The sequence below is a fragment of the Dendropsophus ebraccatus genome, chromosome 11 (genome assembly GCF_027789765.1).
Source record: "Dendropsophus ebraccatus isolate aDenEbr1 chromosome 11, aDenEbr1.pat, whole genome shotgun sequence".
Taxonomy (NCBI): Eukaryota; Metazoa; Chordata; class Amphibia; order Anura; family Hylidae; genus Dendropsophus; species Dendropsophus ebraccatus.
Window position 1 is genome coordinate 49,299,367 of NC_091464.1, and position 18,604 is coordinate 49,317,970.

General features: G+C 43.5%; 1 protein-coding gene across 7 annotated transcripts in view; it reads left to right on the top strand.

Annotated features, from left to right (window-relative positions):
- Nucleotides 1–18,604, top strand: part of MYO18A (myosin XVIIIA) — a 258,536-nt gene that overhangs the window by 21,632 nt on the left and 218,300 nt on the right. For all 7 annotated transcript variants that reach the window (XM_069945228.1, XM_069945229.1, XM_069945230.1 and 4 more), the window contains exon 2: nt 5,058–6,183. In XM_069945228.1, the coding sequence (XP_069801329.1) occupies nt 5,161–6,183 (1,023 nt within the window). In that variant the 5' untranslated portion in view covers nt 5,058–5,160. The remainder of the gene's footprint in view (nt 1–5,057; nt 6,184–18,604) is intronic.

The window sequence follows — 18,604 nt, forward strand, 5'->3', positions numbered from 1 at the left end:
CACAAGTCTCCTTGTCGTTTCCGATGCATTTACTAGCAGACGTCTCCTTGAGGTGTGTTACTATTTACCTTGTGGACGGGAATGTGACGCTGAAGAGTAAGTAGGAACACCCCGACACAATATTTACTCACGGTGTGTATTTGCAATGTTTGTTAACTCTTTATGTAGCTGGGGAGGCGGCGGATGTCTCGGGAGATCTATTCATGAATCATTGATCGTATACAGTTTTTTGGGGTTTTTTTTCCCTTTCTGTCCTATTGGGTTTTCCTGCCATAAACAAAAAAGCTTTTGAATCTGTAAAATATTCATTGTTTTTTGACTGACTGTAGGTGTGGTAGTAGTGCAGTGACTTTCCTTGTGTGGATTCCGGCACCCACTGCTGCAAGAAAACAGTGCTACAGCTCAGCCATACAGCCTTAGGCTGGGTTCACACTACGTATATTTCAGTCAGTATTGTGGTCCTCATATTGCAACCAAAACCAGGAGTGGATTAAAAACACAAAGGATCTGATCTAACACAATGTTGAAATTTAGTGGATGGCCGCCATTTAATGGCAAATATTTGCTGGTATTTTAAAACAACGGCTGTTATATTGAAATAATGGCCGTTATTTACTGTTATATAGCGGCCATCCACTCAATTTCAACATTGTGTGAACAGATCCTTTCTGTGTTTTTAATCCACTCCTGGTTTTGGTTGCAATATGAGGACCACAATACTGACTGAAATATACGTAGTGTGTGAAAGCCTATAGGTGACAGGTGTCACTGTAAGCCTATGCGGCAGTTGAGAGACGATGATAATAATAATAATATATATTTTTAAATTATAATACATAGCACGACACAGCATGTAAAGAGCCTAAGAGCATTGCTAAAGAGGTTCTGTAATATTGTAGGTTTAGAGGATGTGTCTAGTAGTGGTTGAGTGTCCCTGGAATGGGCTCCATGTGGGTGCAGACCTTCTTGCATAGAACGCTATCATATACATCACATTTTGCTTTAAATACTGTTACGTTCACACCTACTTAAAGGGTTACAAAAAGTTTGCAAGTCAACTGGTGTCAGAAAGTTGTAAAGATTTGTAAATTACTTCTAATAAAAAAAAAACTAAACTCAAAACTTCCAGTAATTATCAGCTGCTGTATGTCCTGCAGGAATTGATGTTTTCTTCCAGTCTGACACATTGCTCTGTGCTACCACCTTTGTCCAGAGCAGCAGCAAATCCCCAAAGAAAACCTCTCCTGCGGTGGACAGTTCCTGTAAGGACAGAGGTGGCAGCAGAGAGCACCGTGTCAAACCGGAAAGAAAACACCACTTCCTACAGGACATACAGCAGGTGATAAGTACTGGAAGTCTTAAGTTGTGTCTTTTAAATAGAACTAATTTAAAAATCTTTACAACTTCTGACACCAGTTGATTTAAAATGATTTTTTTTTCTTTAGAGTACCCCTTTAACCTGCTGCTGATTTGATGGTGCAGATTTTAGTCTGCAAGTTTCTGCTATTTTTTTGTGGAGAGCAGAGGCTCTCTATAAGTAACACTGAGGCAGGAGGAATTCCGAGCGGAGTCTGCGGCAAGTATTCCACTTGGAATTTCTGCCTGTTTTCCACAGTGTGAATGGGCCCTTAAGGCGTAATGAAATTATTATTATTATTTTTTTTTTAGTTATTTTTTTCAATTTAATTTTTTTTTTTTTACTTTATACTCTGCTTCTGATGTGCTGTGCTTTGCTGCTTTGTATGGTTTGTCATTAACATAGCTTTCTGATCTCTTCTCCATAGTATTGCATTTTTGTGTAGCTTGTTTTATTGTTACATTAGTATTGTGATATCTTATTACTAAACCATTGACTTCTCCTTTTGTTGTGCCATTGAAAGAATTGGTAACTTGAATAACCGTGTAGGATTACTCGTGCCAAAGGCTTATTCTGGGCAGTAAAGGTTAGGAAACCCTGTTGAACCTGTTCTAAATGTTACAGTCCTTATATCAGAGTTCTGGTTACTTCATAGAAAACTATTCCATCTCTAGACCTGTAATGAGCTTGTATTTCCTGTATTCCCAAATTGATGTTGAATTTTGTTGATAACCCATATTTTGCATCTATTGGATGCTTGTAATGCACGTTTTTTATATATTTTGAACTATATAATGTGGTTTGCAGGTGGCAGTCACCCACCTATGGGTCTGCAGTAAAGTAATAGATGTGACCTTTGGTCAGCATTAATATTGATCATTGTAATTTGTGCTGTGCCCCCGTGCGTGCTTCCACTGAATATAGGACATAAGGCAAATGAGGGCATGGAGCAATGTGTATAATAAAGGCAATAGAAATAAAAGCTAAAACAAGAATAAGATTATAACTACATGTCATCCATTTCAAAAGGAATATTCCCTATGTGCCAGATTATCCACTGTCCACAGCATGGGGGATAACAAGCTGATCTGTGTGGTTTGACAGCTGGGGCCCTTGGCGAATCCGAGAATAGATGAAAACTGCAGCTGTAGATTCCAGTTTCTGTTATTACAACAACTCATAATATGTCACATTTATTATTAAATGTGCAACTCTTTATCCAGGATAGTTATCCAGGATTCGAAAAACATGCCCGCTTTCTCCCAGAAACAACACCTTGGTTGAAGTGGATAGAGCCTAATCTCAAATCCAAACCCAAGCTGGAGACAAGAATTGTGCTGTTTCTGGGAGAAAGCGGCCATTCTTCTGTAATCCTGGATAACCCCTTTAAAAGGGGTTTTCTCGTCAAAAGTAGCCTGATGAGCTATCTACGGGATAGGTCACCAGTCACTAATTGCTGACACCTGGCACAGCGACTAGTGCCTGCATGGTGAATGGGGCTTCACTGTGTAGCAGTGGTGATGCGTAACTGCAGTTCCAGTGCAAATGAATGGGAACTGAGCTGCGGTAACCAGGTCCGGCCACTACACAGTGGCTGGAGAACAGGGAGGATAGCTCATCAGTCGTTAATACTCAGAATACCCCTTTAATACATTTGGTGCATCTTATTTTGGTGTACATTGATTCAAGACTGGTGTAAAAAATCCTACTTTTACTAAATGACTGTCATGGTGATCAAAGTGAAACTCAAGTCTGTAGTCAACCACTGAGGTAACGTTTTGTCCCAGCTACATATGGATCTGCACAAATGGCTGTGGACTTGGAAACCGATGAGTGATACAGTGATACATTGGTACAATGTGTTATGTTTCATCAGGTCTTGTCTGTAAACAGAACTTGAATCGAATACACATGGCAATTCCTTATAGAGGGTAACTGGATGCTTAAGGCCCCACTGCAAGATCTGTAGCTGGACCCCAGCTACCTGGTTCCCTTTATAATGCCTTTGTCTCTTTATGTGGCATTGGGGCTTTTGGGCCACCTCAGATACAAGGTCTCAAGTGTGATCAATACCTCGATAGCTGCAATCCTAGTTCCCTATGCACAACCTCATAGGCAATCTGTTCTGCATTCTTTGGCAGGATTTATACTAATATAAGGCCTGATTCATACAGTGCCGCCCATAGTTGCTCACCCACTACTGCATCCATAACTGACCCATTAATTTAGATAGGTAATGACCTTTTTTTTTTTTTCTGCCACAGATCACAAAACAGATCAGTAAAACCTGTGTGTGTGTGTGTGTGTGTGTGTATGGGGCCATAGAAATTAATGTGACTACATTCCATCCACATTTTCTTTCTGTGTTGCTTTTTTTTTTCTCCTGGGTAAATTTACACATTTTACGTAAGTACCTTTTGGACCCAGGAAAAAGCATTTGCTGGCTCATTTAGACTTCAGGCATCAGCAGTGTTGTAACTCTGCTAACACAATGCTTCAGGGCACGACAGACTGAGAAGCTATCCTCTGTTCTTGCCAAAATTCTTGGAGAGTGCCGCTGGTTTTTGTATAATTATTGAGAAGCAAATCTGATGAAAAGAAGTTTACCAGCTTATCCGGCTGTCAGGAACAACATGTATAAGAGGTTTACTTGCATTTCTGCGGCTTGTTCTTTGTTTAGTATCGCTGCATAGACTTCTCGGAAGAAGCTGCTTGAATGAATGAAGGGGCACAAAAGAAACAGGAAATAAGTAGAAGTCATTGTTATTATAGAATACAGGTCAGTCGGAAGATTCTGTCATTTACCTATTATTCTGGCTCATGGTTGACTTCGTGAATGGTCTTAACTTGTCGCCTGCATTTGTCTTAAAGGGGTATACTCACCTGGGAAACTTACAGCAAATCCCCACTAGGAGGTCAGGGAGCTAAAAAAGACTGTAAAGATGACATGATAGAAATAGTTTTTAATTTTCCGGTATGAAGTTTATACCGTAGACTTGTTTTTCTGCTCATTTGTACAGTTCATTGCCTTTTTTCTACCTATAGGCTATGTTCACACATCGTGAGAGACTGGCCGATCCGCGACTCGGCCGGGTCACGGAACAGCCGGTCTCTGAAAAGATCATCTTGGCCGGTACTGGATGATCTTTGCAGCCGCAGATTTCTCATGCATCAGAACTCTTCACAGCATGTGGCCGGAGCCGCTCGCTCCATAGTGTGCACTGACAGGGTTTTCTGCGTCCGCTATTCACTGATTAGAGGCCGCAGAAAACTGACATGTCAGTTTTTCTACGGCGCCGCGAGGCATCCCTGGCTGAGCGTTTACTATGTATATACGCTTCGGCCGGGATTCCATAGAAGACTAGGCAACTTATCTTTTCGTAAAAGGTACGGCCGATGTTGCCGATTGCAACAACGGCCGTACTTTTACGAAAAGATACATTGTGTGAATCTAGCCATATGATGCAAAATTGTGGACAGCAATGCTATAATGTTTACATTACATTGACCATTGTCTTCATGTGTAACTTGTTAGAACACATTGACTGTGAGAACAGATCCCAATGGATATATACATACACTCACAATGGAAATACTGTATTTTGTCAGCAGCCCGGTGATTTTCTCTAGTGTTCTGTGTTTAGTCTGCCATGAAGTCATTCTTATTGTCTCATTGTCCTGTCTCTCTTTTTATTTTCAGTGACATATTTATCTATGAGGATTGGAGAAACACTGGAGACAAGAATATAGTGAACACCCGTACGGCTCCCGTTCTGCACACTGCATCATAAATACATTCCAAGATGTTCAACCTAATGAAAAAGGATAAGGACAGGGATGGCGTCAGAAAGGACAAAAAGAAAGAAAAGAAGGAGAGGATGTCTGCAGCCGAGCTGAAGAGTCTGGAGGAGATGAGCATGAGGAGGGGCTTTTTTAATCTTAATCGTTCCTCAAAGAGGGACTCCAAGACCAAACTGGAAATCTCTAACCCTATACCTATTAAGGTAGCTAGCAGCTCTGAACTTAACCTCACCGACATTGACTCCGACAATGTGAGCAACAGAGGAAGCGCCCTCTATGACTCTGGACACCTCAGTACTGCCAGCTCAAGCGATGACTTGAAGACTGAGGAGACCAACTTCAAAGGTAGCGTTCTTCAGCGAGCTGCTAAGTTTGGTTCTCTGGCCAAGCAGAATTCTACTGGAATGGCGCAGATGGTCAAACGATTCTCTTTCTCCCAAAAGAGCAAAGACGAGAGTCAGTCTGAAACTTCTACCCCATCTGAAAACTCTGCTGCTCCTTCACCTCAGGTCGAAGTCCGAGCGTTTGAAAACCAGTTCAATAAATACTCTGTGCCTTCAGTGCAGGTAGTCCCGCCGAGCAATACTCAACCTGTTGTCAAAATTCCAGAAGTTGTGGTGAAAACTTTTCCAGCCGATTTGCGGTTACCTTCTGTGCTTCCACCACAGGCACCTGTGCCAAGAGAACTAGTACTACAGAGGAGAAACACTGGAGATTTTGGCTTCTCATTACGTAGGACAACCATGTTGGATAGGGCACCGGATGGGCAAGTATACAGGAGGGTTGTCCACTTTGCAGAACCTGGTGCTGGCACTAAAGACCTTGCTTTGGGGTTGGTACCCGGTGACCGACTGGTAGAAATAAATGGTCGTAATGTGGAGAATAAGTCTCGGGATGAAATTGTAGAGATGATTCGCCAGTCTGGAGATACAGTAAGGCTGAAGGTTCAGCCCATCCCTGAATTGAGTGAACTTAGTAGAAGTTGGCTGAGGAGTAGTAAAGGACTACGAAAAGAGGCTTATGATGTAAGTATTGAATGTTTTGTTGACAATAACAATGATAATAATTATTATTTTTTACTCTTTGACCTTGTTTAAAGATGTTTATTGATTGTAGTGTTGGGCATATAGTATTGCTGTGTAGGTGGAATGCTATATTTTTAGTCTTCCCAGCAATACTTACCAATAGTCCAGTATATGTATAGAACCTTCAGGTTGGTGTGGGTTGGCAGTCTTTTTCTGGTATTAACAGGTCTGAACATGAATTACAAGATTGAAGTGAAATACAAGATAGAAGATGAAATCTTTTCAAGAATATTCTGGCAATTCCTTTTTCTGATTTAGTTTTCTTGCTCGCAGCTCTATAAATGTTTTTGTTGTATCTGCAATGTAGAATAGGGGTAAGCACTACTCCAAGAGACCACCGGGCTTGGTGAAGTGCAGTGCATGAAAGCACATTAAAAGCAATACTGGTTTACAGATAGAAATCTACATTTTTATTCAAGGGAAATAATCCGAGTGTGGAATGTGTAGTCTTTCCAATTCAGCCGTTCCTCAAACCATTGGGGGTTGTGCTATGTTCCTGCTTATAGATGTATGGCAGGTGGTGTAAGTGAATTGGACCTTTTTATTATTTGTTCTGTTTTATTGCTTTCTTATGTTTTCCTATTGTTTTTTGGATTTTTAATTGCATTGAAGATAGTAGATCACATTTGTGTATTAATAGACTGGGGCCATTGGTTTAGATCCAACCAAAGTAACATCTGGACGGAGTTTGTAAGTTGTCCCAGAGATTGTGTGGTTTCCTCTGGGCGCTTTTGGTTTTCTCCCATACTCTAACAACTAACTGGCAGGTAAAGTGACTTCTTGTGATGCTGGTCTGAATGGCTGCAAATACTGTTGTGGTCGAGAGACCTTTTGACCGAGTGTGATTTGCTGTGCTAGTGCATTCCTACTTTTTTAAAGGGGTTGTTCAAAGGCCAATAAAACCACCCAAAACTCCTAAACTAGTTCATTGATACACACCTTGTTATACAACAAACCTTGCTTTTAGGGGTATTTACTAAACCCCCTATACTGTAGCACATTCACTCTTTCCCAGCCGTGGCTAGGATCAAGAAGGTGTCTAGTGCTATCATTTACATAGGACTGTGTTAGTACATCAGTAAAAGCAGACTACACAGCTTCCAGGACTATGTTCCTGTGACGGTGATTCTAAGAATAGATACTGCAGGCCTATTGTGAAGTACTTTCTTATTATAAAGAAATCAATGAATGCTTGTTTTTTTTTCCTTTGGATAACCTCTTTTAAAGTATATCACAGTTCTGTTTCTCATGTATATTTTGTCTGCACAGGGCTATCAGGGCCTCATACAGCTTGGTCTAGAAGATCTTGACTACTGAATGTTGTTGGTAGCTTCCCTATTTTAATCCTTAGCCAAGAACCTTGGTTCACAGCGTCCTTTGCTTGGCTCTGTACTGTTTTGCAGCAGTCGCATTTTAGTATTATGTGACTTTTTATGATCCTACTGTGCTTTTATGATATGGCTGACGTCTCTAGACCGGGTGTGAGATTCACTTGTTCCTATAAAGCTGACAGATGTGAGGTATGACTGTGATGTGCACAGCAGGCCTCCTCTGTTCTCTGGATAACATGCGGCTAACCTTCAGACAAGAGCCATGTACAGCTCTGTCTAGAGCGAGACTACGGGATCGTCACTTTACAGTGTGCAGACAGGGCAGCTACTGAATATCACTGTTGTCATTGCTGTGCAGCTGCTGAGTCCTACCTGACATAGACCAGTACACTATACTGGGAATATTCATGTGTCTTTAATAGACAGAGGAGCAGTGATCATCTACATATGTGCTTGTAACAAAGTAATGGAGGAAACTGATGGGAACTTGCATTAAATCTAACAGCGGTCATATGTGATAATTTTTTTTAATCCCATAGAGACGTGGACCATGTAAGTGAAAGTATAACGGAGTGTAACTTTCAGTGTTCTAAAGTGTAACACACACACCCACACACCCACACCAACACCTGTTCAGGCAAAGTTGTCCACATTAAAGTGAAGATGGGAAGAGTGAGCAGGAAGAGAAGACAAGCAGCCCCTGCAGTTTGGAGGCTGTCCGGCACATAAAACACTGGATCTACAGGTCAGACTGCTCAGTGCTGGTCTGGGACCCTGGTGAGTCATGATTGTAGGATGTTGTGCTGTGCTATCTCCTATACACAGGCTGTTTCTCTCCTCTCCCTGCTCACTAACCCCCCTCAGCCTTTTTTCCCTCCATAGACCATAATGGACACTACAAACCTGGTAGGTGGGTTGAGGGGGGGGGAGTACAGAAGGAAACACTTTTGTTTATTAAAACTTATTACAGGGTTTCTTAAAATCCCTTATTGATTCCTGCAAAGTGACACTTAAATTACAGTTACTTAGTCATTTTCGGAGGCCGGCCAGATTACTGTCGACCATCTTGGGTCGAACAACGTCCTTTTCGGGAGGCCGGGAGGCTCCAGCTGTCCCTCATGCTGGCTCCCCTCTGCCATGTCATCAGCTGCTCAGCCACTCGGACACGGGGAAGGGGGCCATTCACTTATATAACACACATTACAAAGTTGTATAACTTTGTAATGTGTATTATTAAGTGAATAATTTTTAACCGCTGCACTACCCCTTTAACCCTGCTCTCTTCTTATGTAGCCTTTGGGCACCAGGACCCAAGTTGGAGCTTGAACTAATGTCAAATTAATATGGCATAAAATGTGTGCCAGCAGAGAAGCACTTTAACATTATATATAGATGAAAAATGACACTCAGAAGCGGAGCCGCACTTTAGAACAAATTTGTGCGTGTCGCCAGCGTAATGCGCCTGCCTGGAATCATTAGTTGCAGCTTGCATGGTCGTCTTCAGTTTAATGATAATCCTGTAAAGTAATCCTTTGTGGCCAGAGGCAAATTGGCACCTTTTCAAGGTTTTTTTGTTTGCTAAGAAGTGTCAGCTATAATTTGATGGAGACTAAAGGGAGTCTGGTGACTATTCTTATCAGAATATATTAAATTATGTTGATGGATCAATATAAAATATAATATTATTGTTATATTGTTTAAGAAAACCTTCACAAAGGAAAGCATAGGAGCTACGAAGTCCTTTTCTCTTGACTGGAGATGTAATACTAGACAATGCCAGTGGAGAGGAGTGGCGCTGTTTTTGGAGCTCTTTCACCATCAATGTAGTGATCTATAGCATGCACTTAGGACCCTATTACACGGGACGATTATCGTGCGAAAAAACGGAGCGACGGCAGCAGTTCGTTGCTGTATCAGTCGTTTGTTTTTCAACATGTTGAAAAACAAAGACTGCAACGATCAGCCGACATGAACCATGTCGGCTGATCGTTGCTGTCAATTCCACGGGACGATTATCAGCCGTGACGGACGATATTGGCCGAATACGGCCGATAATCGTTCCATGGAATAGGGCCTTAAACAATCATAGTAACGATCATAACTAACGATTATCATCCTGTGTAATATGGTGAACGATTTCAGGTTAACGATAAACAATCTCCTTTTCTATCGTTAGTCGTTAATCGTTAAAAATCGTTCAGTGTAATAGGACCCTTAGAAAGGTAGTGCATAATAGTAGTTAAACTCCAGCCCCTAAGGACAGATGTTGACATGTGTTGTGCAACAGCAAATCACATCTAAGGTCTCATTCACGCTGCAGTTGTACCTTTCGAGGCACATATACATTGGTAACCTGTCAAAATGGGATGCCAACATATTTGCACAGACAGGGCCACATTTATGTCAGCGTCCCAAACATACTTGTCTAGTGACTAGTTTGGATCACTTTGTGAATGTAGCATTTTCACTTGCACTCACAAGTGCAGAATCGTGCACTTCGTGCAATCGACTGATTGTTGTCTTCTATTACACAAGACAATTATCGGCCAAATAGGGACGATAATCGTTTTGTGTAATGGGGCCCTAAGATAAGCCAGACCACTCTCCAGAAGGAAGTGGACAGCTATTTCTAGGTTGCTGCCCCCCGTCAGTACTGATGGACGCTTGTGGGCAGTCAGCAGCACTCAGTTTAAGACTCTGAAGAAAAATGATATTTCTTAAGAGCCATCATTAAAGAAAATACAATTCTACTTATCAATCACTAGTATGTTAGTGATCTGTGCAAGAAAACACACACCATAGCCTAATGCATGTCACAATAGGAGTATTCTACATATCCGTCATATAATATCATTGTTGTTTGCAGATCTTAATATCTATTCTACCTTGGAGCAACAACATTGCATTTTATTACCATAATATTATTACAGCCACTCCCTATAGATCTGAGTCTATTATAAATGCAGGGCTGTGAAAAATCAGTTTTCCCGGATAATTGTGCAAATACATTAGCTAAATCCAAGCTTCTGCACCTTCAATGGACCTGATGTAAAGTGCCATATTATAGGCTTTGCAGGGTAAGCACGGGGAAATCATCCTGCTCCCAATATTTCATGTAACTGCCTTTATGTAATACCCTGACATGTTATTAAAGCTGGTCATAGGTGGAGCTTTGGAGCTGTAAAACTGACAGGTTGAGGATATAGATGTGGTTATTGTCAAGGGATGTTTGGAGCAAGTGAACAGTCAGATCTTGACGTTGATGTGTTGGAAGCAGGAAAGCAGGCAAATCTAAGGAACTATGACAAAGGCCAGATGGTGATGGCTATGTGCCTGGGTCAGCGCCTCTCCCAATATGCAGTGGTAAGTACCTGTCTAATCCATCTGGTCCATTCCCATAGAAGATCTACTGTGGCACCAACAGCTGAAATTGTTATTGTTGGCTATTAGAAGAATGCACAGGGCTATGTAGGTGCAGACAGGTCGGAGTGCCCATATTGACAGTGCTGATGAGCCTCTGACCTGGACCATGGAGTGATAGGAGAAGGTGGCCTGTTCTGATAATTCACATTTTTGCAACATGTGCTTGACTGGTGTTAACAGAGAAAGTCAAGGCACCAGGTGCACTATGGAACGAACACAGGCCTGGGAGAAGTAGTGTCATGCTGTACTCCATAATGGTGGTGGCCTGGCCGTACTGCAGATGTTATTCATGAATGAGACAAAGAGTTTATGGTGTTGACTCCAAGTTTCTCAGACCTGCATTTGATGGATCGCTTGTAGGGTGTGCTGGAAGAACAAGTCCGATATATCTAAAGGCTCTATTACACGGGCCGATTCAGAGAAGCAAACAAGCAACGACCTGTCAGGTCAGAGCTCGCTTGTCCTTTGTTCCCCGATTGCTGCCGGGGCTATTACACGCACCTACAGTGACCAGGTAACAGCGGGATGGGCTGTGGGGAGCTGCCCGGGCAATCGTTAGATCGTCCGGACAGACCATATAAGATAGCAGAGGTCTGCTACTGCTGCTGCTCCTGATACACAGAGTGATGGCAACAGATTGTTGCTATCTAAATCGTTGTTCTTTCAACATGTTGAAAGACAACGATTAGCCGACATCGCGCATGTCGGCTGATTGTTTCCTTTTATTCAACAAAGCGATTATCGGCTGTATTGGCCGATAATCAGCCAGATACAGCCGATAATCACTTCATGTAATAGGGCCTTAACTGTCTAGATCCGTTTATATCTTTTTGTATTGGTGCATTCCTATCTAGATGACTAGAGATATTTCTATGCTTTTTAGGGAATAAATCGTAATAGTCAGTAACCATAGTTATTGCAGAGCGCTGCTCTTGGTGGAGGGGCTGAGTTGTGTAGCCTTCTATTGCTCCTGCTGTGTTCTGCACGTGCCTCCGGCCTGTGATAGATTACTGGTGTATAGTGTTACCTAGGTGCACGCTCTGTACATACAGCTGAGTATTAACAGAAAGACAAGGATTCTAGCAGTGTGTGCAAACAGGAAATTCCACATTTGAAGGCCTGTGCCCATTACAAGACAAGGGAGCATTTTGAGGATCATAAATTCTAGGAAATGACAAGTATCCAAAAGTTTTTCTCTATTCATCCAGTTAATTATAGCGTGTTATCTCCGCTATACATGATGAGAATCCTGTGGTTACAGAGATGAAAGAAGACCTTCAAGGCTTGATTGCATTGTCTTCAAGAAGGGAATCTTCAGAAGCAGTGACCATGAAGCTTCCCATACACTAAAGCAGTCTAAGGGTACTATTACATGGAACGATAATCGACCCTATCTGGCCGATTATTGTTCCGTGTAATAAGCACAACGATCAGCTGATGACAACGATCATTGATATAGGTTTGGACCTATAACTGTTGGGGGCCGACCGTGCATCGCTACATGTAATAGCGGTGTGCGGCTGACGATATGCAAAGTGCATACATTACCTATCCATGCTGCAGGGCTCCTCTTGCGCTCTGCTTCTCCCCAGGTCCCGTACGCTCCAGCTTCAGAGCGGCCTGTCCCAGCTGACAGGCCGCTCAGCCAATCACAGGTCGGGACCGCCGTGGCCAGTGATTGGTTGAGCTGTCTGTCAGCTGGCACAGGCCGCTCTGAAGCTGGAGCACGCGGGACCTGGGGAGAAGCAGAGCGCAAGAGGAGCCCTGCAGCATGGACCGGTAATGTATACAGTTTAAGCAAGGGCTGCATGGACATCGGTAACTATATCCATGCAGCACTTGTTAAACGATTATTGGCCGTGTTCTAGACCCAGTAAACGAGCACCGATCTACCAGATCGGCACTCGTTTACAGTTATTATCGAACCCCATCTGCCCGTGTAATACTGGGTGCTATTACACCAAGCGAATATTGCCCGTACTTGGCCGATTTCCAGCCGATCTGTACGATAATCGGTTTGTGTATAGGTCATGTGTTACATCAACGATCAGCTGATGTCGGCTGGTTATTGATTTAAAGCATAACCTAAGATCCAGATAACGATAGCGATGGTTTGCTGGCCAACGCTCTGTGTAATAACAGCGTCGGCAGCAGACAATTGCTCTCTCCTATGGGCCATCCAGGCGATCTAAAGATCTTCTGGGCAGCCCCTCACGCTGCTCCTTGCAGCCCCTCCACTCCTCCCCACTTGATGGTTTTGCGTGTAATAGCGCCAACAGTGAGCAGCGAACGAGAAACAAGTGAGCTGACCTGACAATGTAATAGCAATAAGAAAAAGTAAGTGTGTATGTGTGTGTGTATATGTATATAATATACTGTGTGTGTGTATGTTCCCAACAGTGGGATTAGACTACCATCATCCTGTCCCCCATCAGTAAGAAGGCACTTTATGCGGTGTAAATGGGCAGGGCTTCCACAAGAGCCCGTTTATATCATGTCATGGTGCTTGTTCCAGTAAAAAGTGGTCAGCTGTGGATGACATCATCGACACACAGGCCCCGCCCCCTCAGTGGGTGAGTGTGGGGCCTAAACGTTTAGTTCCAATGGCTGTTGTGAAGCCTGCCCAGATAGCACAATCCGCAGATGATAAAAGATGACTTTTTACTGGAACAAGCACCGTGACGTATGATATAAAATAAGGTATGAAAACTGCTAAATTTACCCTTTACACCTGTGTAGAGATGTCAGAATGCAAAAAGGGGCTGACAGTGTCACTTTAAACCCCTGCCCATAGAGAACACATGAAAAATTGTTTGGATAACAGTCTTTGAAGGTTTGAAGGCATCTTACTTGTCATAGGAATTAGGCCTAAGTAGAAGTAACACGGATGAGCAGACATTATGGTTGTACCTCTGAAATCAGATGTGTGGTCATGCTTTCTATTAGGGATGGTCCGAACCCTCCGAGGTTCGGGTTCGTATGAACACGAACGCTCGGCATCAGATTCCCGCTGTCTGCCCGCTCCGTGGAGCGGGTGGATACAGCGGGAGGACCGCCTAGAAAACTGGGATACAGCCTATGGCTATGGCTGTATCCCAGTTTTCCAGGCGGTCCTCCCGCTGGATCTGCCCGCTGCACGGAGCAGGCAGACAGTGGGAATCATTACCGAGAGTTCGGGTCCATACGAACCCGAACCGAACTCTGTTCGGACCATCCCTACTTTCTATACATCTACAGTTCCCCAACTTTAGTAGCTCTCTGTGCCTCCGCTGCCATTTTAACTGCACTTCTAAATTGTGAATTATATTGGACTGAATGTGATTTTGCTTGTTGCATTAATATGTATTTTTTGGGAAGAAAAGGCCTGGATAAATAGAGGAAATATTTGGTTCCTCAGCCAGCGCTGAGCAGTGTCCGGTCGTGCTGAGCTCCTCTTTGGATTGCATTGGGTCGGATATTTGTTGTTATTGTCTGGAGGTTCATCCTGTATGACTGCTCTCTGCACGCAGTGATCCAGCGGCTCCTCCGCACATGGGATGTAGAATAAGCAGGAAGCCTGGCCTCTGAAGGTAATACAGGACAGTAAGGGTCCTATTCCACGGGCCGAGCAGGGCCCGATCAACGATGTAAACGAGCGGCGATCTGCTAGATTGCCGCTCGTTTACTGGGCCTATTCCATGGCCCGATGATCGTTGAGCGAGGGCTGCAAGGACATTGTTCCCGATGTCCTTGCAGTATCATACATTACCTGGCTGCAGGGCTTGTCCTCCGCTCTGTCTCCTCCCCGGGTTCCGCGCGCTCTATCTTCTGAATGGCCGGTCAGCTGAAAGGCCACACTCAGCCAATCACAGGCCGCGGCGGTCCCGGCCTGTGATTGGCTGAGCGCTCTGGCAGCTGACCGGCCATTCAGAAAATAGAGCGCGCGGGACCCGGGGATTAAGACAGCGCAGAGAAGAAGCCCTGCAGTCAGGTAATATATGATGATGATGCTGCTGCTGCTGTTTCTTCTCAAATCGTCGGTCGCCCGCCGCGCACCGCTATTCAACCGTAGCGATGCGTGGTGGGGGAACGATGATTTTAGGTCTGGCCCTAAATGAACGATCAGCCGATGACACGATCATCGGCTGATCGTTCTCTCTATTTCACCGAACGATAATTGGCCGAATCGGGCCAAATGGGGCCGATCCGGCCAATTATCGTTACTGTGGAATAGGGCCCTAAGAGTCATGTATAAGGAGCTGTGTGTAATAAAACCAAACTACCTGATAATAGAAGCTCTTGCTTTTTACCTGTCTTGTGTAAAAGCTTTGGCTGTCCAGGCATGACGGGAATTGTAACTTTGCAACAGCTGGAAGGTTCCCAATCTCTAACCTAGATCCTTCTGCTGTCTATAGTTGACAATGATGGCCACAGTAGATGGGATCTCCACCAAACTCTACAGTAAAGAGTGTAAAATAACTTAACCCTTTTGCCAAAATCCCTTTCTCAAGTACTGAGTTGGATATACAGTAAAAGCTAAAATTACATGTAACTTGGTTTGAGAATGTTTTGCAAGAAAAGATAATACATTTTTTTTTTTTAAATAATTTGGTAAATGAGCCAGATTTCTTAATTCAAACCCCCCTGTGTCTCCAACCCGATACTGTACTGGCTAGGAAGCCCTCTTATCTCAACCAACTGGTACCTGATCAATTCTGCCAGTGAACAGATGCCTTCTGTCTCTGCTCCGGTGCCCATCTGCATCTCTGCTGCTTACCTCTGACCCCTGAATTGTGGGGAGTTGTGTGTGGAGAGAGAGTTAACTGGTTGACCCCTTCACCTTACCTACCTTATTTGGGTTGTGGAATGAATTGTCTGCGTTTCATTTATTTGTTATAGGAAAGTTTGCTTTGATATACGAGTGATTTGGATTACGAGCGTATTCCAGGATGAAATTTTGCTTATAACCCAAGGTTTCACTGTAATATAAAAAACAAGCCTCCTGGAGACATGACAACATGCCAGAAGATAAGTGTGGGTGTCTGTCCTATGGGCAGGATGTCTTGTGTTGATCTTGTTTACAAGGGCGTATGGAAGTCCAGGAGGTCTTTGATGCAATACAATATATTGGCTCCATTATATTATATTATGTTACTGTCTGTTGGTTTCTGATGTCTTTTAAAAGAAGGTAAAAAAAAAAAAGCATGTACAAGCTGACATACTGCCCTGTATGCATGCAGACAATCCACATTCGTGCAGATGGATGGCGCCTAATGTGATAAATGTGTCATTTGAAGGCCAGAACCCAACCTGCTGAACAGACTTTCCATTCTGTTTTTTGGTCTTTGGAGTCTTACAGAGCATTGTTTTGCAGATGCCGACACATCCCTTTGACAATTCCTTGACCCTGTGTTTTGGCCGTCTTTTTCCTTGCAGGAGTTATAAAAAAAATAATTGTGGGATAGAGGCTAAGAGAAAACATGCACTGACCTGTCACTGTAAGTGATGGCCAACCCTTGACAGTGGTGTCATAGCATACACGGAGAACTTTAAAGAAAACTCAAGGAAAGGTCAACAAGTGACCATTTATAAAGAGGAGATTCCTCACACGATAGCCCTCTTGGGATTCGCATTCCTCTCCCCTGACTCTGCTAAATTCACTGGGGATGGCCTGCATTATCCATGTCTGAGCTATGTGTATGTTCTCAGTGTTTTTTCCCTGTATGTATGTGTGTGTGTGTGTGTGTGTGTGTGTGTGTTTGTTGTTGTTAGTTGGGTGTGTGTGTGTGTGTCGACATTTATTATGTATAGGGTATATTTTATTTTTGTTCTCCGTTTTGACAAGCCTTTGATGATACTGCCATGTGCATTAATCCCTAGAGGCACAAATATATGCAGAACCTGCACAGATGTAGTCACATGATGATGTGTATAGGCCCTAAAGTTGGAACCAAACAGGCCATGACTATATGTTTGGGGACTGGTCTAGAGTTAGTATTTGTTTAGGGGCCCTGTGTTTGCTTAGGGGTAGCCATAGACACTGTAAGCGTTCTATTAGAGCTGATGGGGGCCCGATAATGTAACCGAGCGCTAATCCCCCTAGATCGGCACTCGTTTACATGGCCTATTACACGGCCCAATAATCGTTTAACAAGGGCTGCAGAGACATAGTTACCGATGTCCTTGCAGCCCTTGCTAAACTGGTATACGTTACCTATCCCGGGTTCAGGGCTCCTTCTGCTCCTCTTCTCCTCGGGTCCTGCGCGCTGCAGCTTCAGAGCGGCCTGTCTTAGCTGACAGGCCACTCAGCCAATCACTAGCCGCGGCGGTCCCTGCCTGTGATTGGCTAAGCAGCCGTCAGCTAAGACAGGCTGCTCTGGAGCTTTAGCGCGCGGGACCCGGGGAGAAGAGGAGCAGGAGGAGCCCTGGACCATGGATAGGTAATGTATTCTTTTGCAAATTGTTAGCCGCCGTCCGCGCACCGCTATTACACGTAGCGGTGCGCAGTCTGTGGCCGACAATTATAGGTCTGGACCTATATCAACGATCATCGGCTGATCGTTGTGTTTATTATACGGAACGATAATAAGCCGGATAGGGCCGATTCGGCCGATATCGTTCCGTGTAATAGTACCCTAACAGTTTAGGTCTCTGTTTATTCAGGACTCTGCGTTCATTTATGGGTATGGTCTAGGGTTGAAAATTGTCTGAATTGCACTAGGGGCTGGGATGGGCTGCAAAGGCCAAGGTAGAGAAGATGTTTATGTATGATACCTTGTAATTGTAAGAAGAATTTATAATGGCAACATTGCTAAGATTTCCAGGTTGGCAGTCGTGTGACTAGAACTTGCCTAACTTCAAACATCTGGATACTTGTAAAGATTTTTGCTCCTGAGACTTTGGTTTTACCTCTACTTTGGATTAATTTCTTATTTTATGTGTGTATATACCTGCTATCTAGTAACCTTTATCAATGCACTTCTCTCCACCAAGAAGTCATTTACTAATTTCTCAATTTGTGTCTTGCTGGAACTGTTCATTACGTGTTGTCAGATATTACGGCAGACATGGAAAACACATTGCATAATACTGAAGAGATTACAATAACAATTTATCAATATAATATAATGCAATAGACAGACATACAGCTGTACGTATTTCATGTGTGTTAGGCCAGATATTCCCAAAACCATGATGTACAAACTTTTCTTGCAAAGTTTTGTTCTGTTGACTGAATGGGTCTGTTAGATTTCTGTTCCCCATCTGGGGTTTTGGAAAGTTGATGAAACAGACACTTGATGAGCGCAGAGTTTGACTCCTTGACTCCAAGTTTCATGTCTGGAAAAGATCTTGAAGATTTAGTAAAGTAAATAAAGCCAGGAGCATCTTGGTGTCATCAATCTTGCCGGTGCATGCATGTGGGGAGCACCTGTTACTGTCTTTGTATAAGATCTACTGTCTGTAGCTGTCATCTGACACTTCCCGCGGTGTCTGTACTGTGCGGGCTTCATGGTCATCGAGGTAATGGTTTGCCTGGCTTTTCTTTTCTTATTCATATTCCATCAGGATAAATGATGACCGGCTTCCAGGGTACATGTGCAGGACCACACAGGTCAGATACTGCGGGG